The sequence below is a fragment of the Myotis lucifugus genome, unplaced genomic scaffold, assembly GCF_000147115.1.
Source record: "Myotis lucifugus unplaced genomic scaffold, Myoluc2.0 scaffold_3, whole genome shotgun sequence".
Lineage (NCBI taxonomy): Eukaryota > Metazoa > Chordata > Mammalia > Chiroptera > Vespertilionidae > Myotis > Myotis lucifugus.
In genome coordinates this window covers 7,892,920-7,904,092 of record NW_005871051.1, presented here as the reverse complement: position 1 = coordinate 7,904,092, position 11,173 = coordinate 7,892,920, and the positions used below count along the sequence as shown (strand labels likewise).

General features: G+C 37.2%; 1 protein-coding gene across 8 annotated transcripts in view; it reads left to right on the top strand.

Annotated features, from left to right (window-relative positions):
- The first annotated feature begins 394 nt into the window (after positions 1-394).
- RAPH1 (Ras association (RalGDS/AF-6) and pleckstrin homology domains 1) overlaps positions 395-11,173 on the top strand; it is an 81,875-nt gene continuing 71,096 nt past the window's right edge. For all 8 annotated transcript variants that reach the window (XM_023760409.1, XM_023760438.1, XM_023760431.1 and 5 more), the window contains exons 1-3: positions 395-514; positions 4,073-4,178; positions 5,173-5,678. In XM_023760409.1, coding sequence (XP_023616177.1) covers positions 395-514; positions 4,073-4,178; positions 5,173-5,678 — 732 coding nt within the window. The remainder of the gene's footprint in view (positions 515-4,072; positions 4,179-5,172; positions 5,679-11,173) is intronic.

The following is an 11,173-nucleotide window of genomic DNA, read 5'->3' as shown; positions in this document are numbered from 1 at the left end:
ACAGATTTTTACAAAATAAATAAGGTAAGTTGCTGCATTACAGTCTTCTGGAATTTTTCACAGTGGTGTTTGGGGTATTTTAAAATCTATTAGTGAAGAGAACTGATCTGCTGTCATATCCTCTAATTAATGGGAGTCATCTGCAATTTTTAAATTATTGCTACTTGTGATTCTGGTCATAATTTGATACTGCTCATTCTTTCACATTTTTCTAAAATTTGAGACTTAATGACTCCTTTCTACTCACTTGTCAACCCTGTTTCCAGTCATCACTTTTAATTTACTTACTAGTTTTGAAGGTTTGACTCCAGAGAGTTGTAGTATATATCAGAAAATATACTGCATACTTTTTCAAGTTTATCCTGTAACTATTCTACACAAATGTCTGTTTCAGATGGAGCAGCTATCAGATGAAGAAATTGACCATGGTGCTGAAGAAGACAGTGACAAAGAAGATCAAGATCTGGACAAAATGTTTGGAGCCTGGCTGGGGGAGCTAGACAAACTCACTCAGGTTAGAAATAGTGCTTGGAAAACTGGTTGAGGATTTTAAGTCATCACCGTGTGCTAAAAGTTTACAGTATAATCATAAGGATATGGTGGATAAAGGTTACATTTTAAAATATTGCTATAAAAATAAAACGTTCAAAACATTAACAAGTAAATGAATGCTATAGGACAAGATATTATCTTCTCTGGTTATTTGAAGGAATTTTAAAATATACTTGTGACTGACTGAGGTTCTGTTTATCTACAGGGATTACTTACAATCTCTTTCATAAATTGAGATTGCTGGCTAGAAAGCTTTAAAGCCTAAAATTTTAAAGTCTAAATTTTAGCACATCCTATTTCATAATTTAGTGAATTTTTGAATACAGCATAAATAAATAATATCTTCACACATGAAAATATTTTCTATTACATGATTGCAGAGTATTGACAAAATTTCATTCCCAGCTGCATTTTAAAACAGTGGAAAAGCCTTTTTATTTATTTTCTTGTATCATGAGTTTTTTGTTTTATTTATTCTTTTTATTTAAAGAATGACTTTATCTTCTAAACCAGGTCACTTTTATAATAAAAGGGAATTCTGTTACTACCCCAGTTGATATATTATATTCAATATATAAAGATGGTTATGTTTATTAAAACAACTTTAACTTTATATCATTGAGAACATTAGAACAAAAATTATTTTCATTCATTCTTAATATCTCTGGGAAGAACTTTTATGTAAAATTGCTTAAATTTGAGATTCCTTCACCAGTAAAAAAGTAGGTAGTAAGCTGGAAACTTAAAGTACTGGTTTGTTCCTTTCTGTAACAGTCTGTAATTGAAACTGATAAACTCTTCACATAATTCTAAGAGTAATTCTAAGATGGATCGTTTTGAAAAGCAGACATGTTTGTGACCATATTCTGTTAATGTTCAATTTTCAGGAGAATGCTTTCACTTCTACTAGGATCTCAAAAGAATCATTCCCTTCATCTCCAATCAGGAGAAATAAAATACTTGTTGAGAGAAAGGTCTTTCTTATATCTGTAATTGTGAAACCATTTCAGTTTAATTCTTAAATTTTTTAAAAAGGTGATTTTGGTGTAGAGATGATGACTAGGCTATGCATTTCTATGCGGAGGAGAAAAAGGAATGAGGAAGCAAAATAAAGGAAATCGAAAATGATAATATGTGCCAGCTGACATGTGTGGGGTTGCTTTGACTGTATGGTTTTATTACTCATATTTGGGAAGGGAGCCAAAAAAAGAAAAGACAGGTAGATATCACTCCAGCTGCTCCAGGTGGAGCAGTACTCCATGCTACTCCATTCCGGGTGGGCTTCTACTGGTTCAGTGCCTTTTATTCTTCTTTATATTTTAAATCCCCAGATTTCTAAATGTAAAGAGCCACTCACCACAAAAGTTGGCTCCTAACTAGTGCTGTGACTGTTCTTTTTATTATACAAATCTGTCATTAGAGAGAAAGATTTTAAAAAACTCTTGTGTAATGTGGCTCACTGCTAACAGTTGCGTTTTAACACTTCAGAAAGTTTCAGAAACTTTTACTAAGTTAGTGGCTAAACTTCAAGTTTTTTAATTTATTATTTTAGTTCACTACAATGTGTCATCTGTGTGCCTATATCACACATACAATGTTAATGGGATTTTCAATTTTATATTAAGTCAGGTTTAAGTTTTAAGTGGTTGGTGACTCTTCTGAAATCATTTGTAAAATTTCTGTGTATTTGCGTTATTCTGGAAGGTACATATAGCATATAGCTTTTTTCAAATTCTCAATGACCTCCCACCCCCCCACCCCACCCCCCCCGACCCCTCCGCAGAAAAAAGTTAAAAACCACCCTTCTAGATTACGAATTTCTTGGCATCAAGGAGTATTTCTTTCTCTTTCCCTTGTTGTCCCAGTAGCATGGACACAGCAGACAATTATATCAAATGTCTGTTTATTTAAACTGGTAAATAGATTGATTTTTAATATGTCCTCAATTATATTCAAGTTATTTTACAGTAATCATTACCTACCTATTAGTCTTCATTTCCACCGAGAGAAGGAGGCTTAGGGATTAAATTGCAGCAGAAGACTTATGTTTGAGATAAAAGGACAATTTCCTGGCTGTTTTGTGCAATTTTGAAATAAGGCACTGAATGGTCATAAATGTCCTTCATATGATAGTTTTAAAACCAGTATGGACACTTTCTGAATGGATTTGTTTTATCTTGAGATAAATGAATAAAGAAGATAGCATTCTACTTTAATTCCACGATTCTACTCTCCAGCATTCTCCTTTATTTGAAATCTATTTGATAATTATAGGTAGAGACTAAAGTTTTAAAAGACTAATCCCAATATTTGTAAATTTATTTAAATAAATGCTGTATATCTACCTACCTTTACCCTGAATTTCTCTGTTGTAAACATCTTATTTTCCTTATTATAGAAAGGTTAGAAAAAGTATCATTTTAAAAGGTGGTGAGATAACTTACAAGATACCCAAACATGAAGTATAGTATAATTCTAGACTTTGCACAAGCAGTGTAGCTGGGTTACAGTGTGCCCTCATAGAATTTGAAAAGAACAACGATATTTAATTATTTTTTAAAGTTGTAGCTACTCTGTTAAGATCTTGAGTGACACTAATTTTGAGTCTAGAAATGCACTGTATCTTCAGGGTCCCTCATGCCAGGAAGGACGCTATGCTGGATCTAAAACAAATTACGCCGAAACCGGTTTGGCTCAGTGGATAGAGCATCGGCCTGCGGACTGAAGGGTCCCGGGTTCGATTCCGGTCAAGGGCATGTGCCTGAGTTGCGGGCACATCCCCAGTGGGAGATGTGCAGGAGGCAGCTGATCGATGTTTCTCTCTCATCGATGTTTCTAGCTCTCTGTCTCTCTCCCTTCCTCTCTGTAAAAAATCAATAAAATATATTTAAAAAAATAAAAATAAAAATAAAACAAATTACTTTGAAGAAAGAGATAACAGAATTATCTGCATCATTTCTTCCTATTTATCTTACCATGCCCATATTCATATAACTATTTTATAGTGAATTTATGTAATATGAACTTAGTCTCTATACTTGGTGTATTTGGAAAAAGATATATGACATTCTCAAGTGCCTTCAGTAAGATTATTATCTAAAAATTTAAAAAAGTATAACCAAAATAATATGAAAACAAAAACTTTGGTTTTATTACCTATTCTATAACAATTCACTTAATCATAAAACAAACTGTATCTTTTTTTGTTGTGGTGGTTAATCATCTCCCGAGAATATTTTTCCATTGATTTTTAGGGAGAGTGGAAGAGAGAGGGAAACATCAATGTGGACAGAAACACATCGATTGGTCGCCTCCTGCATGAGCCCCACCAGGGCCTGGGCCTGGGAGTAGCCTGCAACCAAGATATGTTCCCTTGCCTGGAATCAAACCCAGGACCCTTTGGTCCACAGGCTAATGCTCTATCCACTGAGCCAAACAGGCCAGGGCAAACTGTATCTTTTTATATAATTGAAGTGTGGATATAATATGACTTATCAAACTTTCTTATTTCTTTTTAAAGAGTTTGGATTCTGACAAGCCCATGGAACCAGTAAAACGATCTCCTCTTCGCCAAGAAACAAACATGGCCAATTTTTCTTACCGCTTCTCCATATACAACTTGAATGGTAAGATGTAATTGGAAATAAAATGTAAAATAGTGTACTAAATTATATAATGTAAGAGCAGTGCAGCTACAATACCAAGTAGCTCAACATAGAAATGATATGCATAACTTGACTGAGTTCTTATATTTCTTGATTTGTTTATTACTATTTCAAATGATCACAGAAAAAAACAAACTGGAACATAACTAAAATAGTTTTCTAGTTGAGTTATTAATAATTGCAAAGTATATACTCAGGTGGAACCTAAAGTCCAGTGAAGTTAGTTGTTAGTAATTTTAAAATCAGCCCTCTGGCCTTTCTTTAATGCCCTCTACCGAGTCAACTTTATAGTGTTTGAAATTGATATTTCAATCTGTAATTTTTTAGGCCTTAGATTTCTCTTTATGTCCTCAACTTTTTAGGTAACATCTCTACCAGGGCACTGATAATATTGACAACTTAGATCCTCTGATAAAAAGTTGCATTATGGCCCTGACCGGTTTGGCTCAGTGGATAGAGCGTCAGCCTGTGGACTCAAGGGTCCCAGGTTCGATTCCAGTCAAGGACATGTACCTTGGTTGCGGGCACATCCCCAGTGGGGAGTGTGCAGGAGGCAGCTGATCGATGTTTCTCTCTCATCGATGTTTCTAACTCTCTATCCCTCTCCCTTCCTCTGTAAAAAATCAATAAAATATATTAAAAAAAACACAACAAAACAAAACAAAAGTTTCATTATGGATGAGGTTAAAACTAGGAACGGTGTATGATTTTTATATTATTTTTACTTTCAACTTATAGTTGTGTTCTCTGATGGCTAAAAATCTTAAAAGATGGACTGTTTGCTTCTAAAAATTTCTCTTAAAAACTTGTTAGAAATACTATATTTGAGAGGGTTTAGGACCAATAGAATGAATTTTTTTTGCTGCTTTCCCTGCATTCATTAACTGATTTATAATAGAATGTATACATTCTGATTCAGTTGTTCTGGAAACATCATGTATATTGTTCATTGCAGAAGCTCTGAGTCAGGGAGAAACTGTGGATCTGGATGCCCTGATGGCCGATCTTTGCTCAATAGAGCGGGAGCTCAGCAGTATCGGTGCAGGCAATAGTAAGCGTCAAATCACAGAAACAAAAGCCTCTCAGAAATTACCTCCTAGCCGACATACAACAAAACATGGCACCTTGAAAGGATTGTCTTCTTCATCTAATAGGATTACTAAACCATCACATGCCAACTACTCCCTGGATGATATTACTGCACAGTTAGACCAGGCCTCTTTGAGCATGGATGAGGCTGCTCAGCAATCTGTACTAGAGGATGCTAAGCCCTTAGTAACTAATCAGCACAGAAGAACGGCATCAGCAGGCACGGTGAGTGATGCTGAAGTGCGCTCTATGAGTAACTCCTCTCGCTCCAGCATCACTTCTGCAGCTTCCAGCATGGACTCTTTGGATATTGATAAAGTAACGCGCCCTCAAGAACTGGAGTTGACACATCAGGGGCAGCCAATTACTGAGGTAGGTAGATGAAATTTTTTTTTTTTTTTTGCTATTTTAGTACTAAAATAGAAAACTAGTTTTTAAATATAGTTTTAAATAACTTTCTTATTTTCTCTACATTTAAAATTTATCAAGGATACCTCTGAGCTAAGTTTTAAAATCATTGCAAAAGGAGTATATTACCAACTATGGCAATGTCACAAAGAAGAATAAGAGGATATTTAGTTTCTTCATTTTTATTCTTGTGACTATTTTGAAGTGTTTGAATTGATGTTACTTGTTTCACATTAATTAAAAAAAACTTGAAATATACCCAGCCAGCATGGTTCAGTGGTTGAGCTATGAACCAGGAGGTCATGGTTTGATTCCAGATCAGGGTACATGCCCAGGTTGCGGGCTCCCTCCCCAGTGTGGGGCATGCAGGAGGCAGCCGATCAATGATTCTCTCTTATCATTGATATTTCTATCTCTCTCTCCCTCCCCCTTCATCTCTGAAATCAATAAAAATATATTTTAAAGGAAAAAAACCCACAAAATCTCAAAATGTGGTTTTTTTGACATTTGCAAAGTTAGTATGGCTCGTAAGCTGATAATAATTGCTTAATATGTATTTATTATAAATTAACAACTTAAATTTCTTAAGACTCATATTCCCATTGTAGTCCTCCAAGATTCTAGTTTTTAGGGTTCACTGAACTTTATTATGAAAGAGTCGGTGTGGTATAGTGCAAAGAGCCACTGGGCTTGGAATCAGAAAACTCAGTTCCAAGTGTTTGCCACTCACTATCCATAGAACCTAAATGAGTTTATCCAACATCTGTGAACATCAATTTCTCAAAGTAAGAGGGAGCTAATAGTACATGGTCTGTCTTCTTGTTCAGTGGTTCAGAGTCAAAGGGATATAATATACATGAACAGATTTTTAAAGATGAAGTTTTTCTTAATGAAGGATGAGGATAAAGAGTAGATTTGTGATAAAAATAAGTTTGGAAAAAACAGTTTAGTTTTACTGAAGGTGAATTCTTGTGGGGTTTTTTTTTTTTTTCATCAAGAAGGCAATTTTGTTATAGGGTAGCAAAAATAAAACCAGCCTTCCATTCACTTTGTATTTACAATGTCCTCTAAAAAAGGTAAAATAATCTATTCATGAATAATCAAAAGTAAACCTTATAAAACATTGTTTAAGGAATTGCACAGAAATGTAAAATTTACACCTATTGACAGTATTGATTTTCCCCCCATTGATTTAATTTATTAGATTACTTTTCATCACTCGGCAACTCCATTTACCTAGCTTTGTTCTAGGTAATGTGGAGCACAAAGGAGGTTTGGAGATAAACGAGTTTTATTGTTTCTAAGGAAATATGTCACTTTATCATGGTGGTTTGGAGATAAATGAGTTTTATTGCTTCTAAGGAAATATATCAGTTTAAAGAATAAACATTTCTTTAAAATGAAACTTAAAGTGATAGATATTCTGTAGAGAACTTTAAAACTGATTTCTACCTTATGATACCCGGGGATTACATTTAGCACCAGCTATTTATTAATATGTGTCATTTATGTATTTTAGATTTACCTATTGGGAAATGACCAATATTTTACTGGGGATGTGCTTTCTTGGTTTTCCTGTGTTTTATATATTGATATTCCTTCTTTCCAATCAGATTATTTTTAATTGAGTCAAGATGCATGGAAACAGGTTAATCATTCAGGGTGTGTGTGTGTGTGTATGTATGTGTGTCCATCTATAACATACCCTCATTATAAAAGTTCAAACAATAAAAGAGCAAATGAAGTGAAAAGTCCTCTCCCAGCAAACACTTCACATGGTATCCAGTGGTATCCATGAGCAAGGAAACCAACGTTCAGTGGTTTTATGTTTAACGTATGGCTTTAATACAAGGTTTGGTGAGTAAATGAAGAATCATACGAGAAAGCGAGTTAAGGTCTTCTCTATTCAGCCTGTTCTTTTTGCCTTGCCCAGATGGGTAGAAAAGTAATTTGCTTCTTTTGGAATTGCACAGAAATGTAAAAAAGTATACTTTTTCTGGATGTCGTTTGTTCTGATTCAAGTCAAGGAAACTAAGGGAGTCTATTACTAGGTCCCAAATCCTTATTCCCACACTCATACACAATTTTTAAAAAAACATTAGTTTGGTAAGCGTGGAGCTCAAAGAGTCAAATGGTTCATTAAGAGTTGTAAAAAACACTGCTGTGTATACACACACACACTTTCTGCCCTTCAACTCCAACCTTTCTCCCAGTTGATTAAATTTCATACTTATTTCAAACAAAATTAGTATTCTAATTTCATCTTAAATTGTTTCTGTCTTTTGGAATCTTTTCGCTAGGATCATTCTGAGGTCTTTCTCCAAAGCAGATTCTTCCAGCCTTGCCTGGAGGGCATATGCCGGCTCCCAGTGCTTTAGCAGCCCATTGGGAAAAGAAGGCTTGAGAAGTGGGATGGTCCTCAGTGTTCAGTACGTGATCTTCCATGTAATCCTAGGTCAGGGTTTCTTAACCATAAGTTTATTGACATTTAGGGCTAGAAAATTCTTCATTGTGAGGAGCTATCCTGTGCATCGCAGGATGTTGAGCAGCATCCCTGCCATCTACCCACTAGGTGCCAGTAGTACACACACACCCTCCAGTTATGACAACTCAGTATGTCTTCAAACATTACTACATGTTCCCTGTAAGGCAAAATTGCCCTCATTTGAGAATCACTGCTTTAAGTTCAGAGTTAATAGCAGATCTGAGCCCTTTTATTCATGGAAGATGATCTTGGGTTTTCCTTCCCTTGAATTCATTTACTAGAAACTTAATAAATATAGAATGTTTTCAAGCAATATTGTTTGTTGTAAATTGACCCCTGATTGGTGAGTACATATGAATCAGGAAGATGGTGAGTGAACTTTAGAAGCCGATGAAAAGTCACAGACCTTGGCTTCCTGGTGTGCAGTGTGTAACTCTTGTAAGTTAGCATGAACACATTTTTTGAGGGGCCATGGAACCTACACTCATTATTTGTTACTAGTGGCCCAGTGCACAAATTTGTGCACCTTGAAAGGAACTGTGGGCTGCAAGGCTGTGGTGGGCACAGGGATGGTTCTCAGTCCATCCTCGGCGTCCCCGCCCAGCCCCTCCGGCCTCAGCCCCCAGTCCCCTCTCTGCCAGCAGCCCCGCTCCCACCGCCGCTGCTCCCATGCAATGATGGCACCAGCCCCACTTGCACCCACTGACAGCGCGGAGTGATTGGGGCCGGCGCCAGCATCGGTGCGAGCCAGTGCCATCAGCAGGTGTGAGTGGCAGCTGCTGCCCTGATTGCCCCTCAGGAGCAGGGGGAGGTAGAGAAGCCCTCAGGGGCGATCAGGGCCAGCAGCGGGTGCGAGCAGTGGCTCTGGTGCCAGCAGCAGGTGCGAGCACCAGACGGGACCGCGGCATGTGGAAGCAAAGAATTTTCAGTAACCACCAGAGGTGAGCCGTGCCTTGGTCTGGCACCCCCGCTCACCTGCTCCACCATCCTGCCACAGCTGATGCCTGCCATGTTCTGTGCTCTGCGGCCTTCTGCATGTTCCGCACATGCCCCCTGGTGGTCAGCGCACGTCATAGCCGCCGGTTGTTCGGTCTTTGCGTCGTTCAGTCCATTTGCATATTAGGGTTTTATATCTATATATATAAAACCCTAATATGCAAATTGTCCCCTCGGAAGTTTGATCAGGAGATTGGGAGTTCAGTCGCTCACTGTGATGTGCGCTGACCACCAAGGGGTGGCGCAGAACAAAGGAGGCCTTAGCCAGCAGCTGGCAGCCGGGGAAGGGAGGCCCAGCCAGCAGCCAGAAGGCCCCAATCAGCCCTGATTACCGGCCAGGCCTAGAGACCCTATCTGTGCACGTATTTTGTGCATCGGACCTCTAGTATATAGATAATGTACTACTGGTTCCTGTGGAGCAGGAAGTTTTTCTAGCCAGGTGATTTCTGTACTTACCCCACATGATCTCTTTCTCTTAACAATGGTTGGTCCAAAAAAGACCCCTAGTGGGCTGTATAGATATCTTCTGAAGATAGGTACGTCTCATGCTAATGCGCTGTCTTTGTCTTCCTATAGAACTAAGTGAGCCTGGTGCCAAGCTCTGTTCATTATATTCCACATATGAGTGAGATCAGCAGTGAATATCAATCTGAACCAGAGATTGCTGCTGGTTGGTGACTAAAGGAGGGAATCTGAGAATTAACTGCATTCTTAAATGCTTTTAATCAATCCTCCTGCTTTTAGTTTCACCTTCACTTCTCTGCTTCTGGAGAATTTTAAGATTACATAATGTAAATTGGGGTGCTCCTCTGCTTTTCTCCAGCACTGGCTTAGCATTCAGCTTTTCTTAGGCCTGCTGAGTTGGTTACCACTCTGCCATATGCTTTCTAGCTTCCAAAATTTTGTCTTTTTTCTCTTTCTTTACTTTTGTTGAAATACTGTGCTTCCAGGCACTTCAGATATGTTATCTCATTTAAGCCTCCCAATATCCCTTTGGTAGGGGCATTATTCTAAAGAGATTAATTAACTGAGAAATCTGTATTTGAATTTCAAAACTAAACTTTTGCCTTTCAATTTTTATCAATATCTTAAAAATAAAGTGAAGCTGATTATTAAAAATGATTATTTCCAGAATGTTAAAGAATGTTTTAGCATAAAAATATTTTTCATGGATAAATGTAAAAATGAGTTCTAGAATAATTTCAATCAGTGTTTTTTTATTTTTTAAATTTATCTTTATTGTTGAAAGTATTACAGATGTCCCCTTTATCCCCCCCCCCCTCCCATTAACCCCGCCATTCTGCTCCCGCCCCCTCCCCAGGCCTTCACCACAATATTGTCTGTGTCCATGGGTTATGCATATAAATTCTTTGGTTAATCTTTCCCCACACCCAACCCTCTGAAATATGTCAGTCTGTTGCATGCTTCAATGTCTCGGGATCTATTTTGTTTGCCAGTTTATTTTATTAATTAGATTCCACATATGAGTGAGATCATGTATTTATTACTTGTCTTTTTCTGACTGACTTATTTCACTTAGCATGATACTCTCCAGGTCCTTCCATGCTAGCTCAAAGGGTAGGAGATCCGTGTTTTCCTCAAATGTATAGGTATTATTATTAAATGAAATCTTTCATGGATACATTGTTATAACTAGTATAATAATCAGCATAGTATATCATAGCTTCAGTGCAATTCCTCCACTTCTTTTACTTGTCAGAACTATTTCAAGAATTAATGTGTGCAGAAATTTTGAGGTATTAGAAAGAAAACAGCAATTGTATTTATTGTAGCATCAGGGGGAAAACCTAAAGGCATTGAAGTCCATTGAATTATATTCTTAGCAAACAACCTTTTGGTCTGGAGTATTAACTGGGTAGGAGGGAAGCACAAGGCTTTCTGAAATTTTGAGGCCTGCATATGTAAAAGATTGGGGTTGTTTGTTAATTGATTTCTCAATTGTTGCAGCTACATTTCT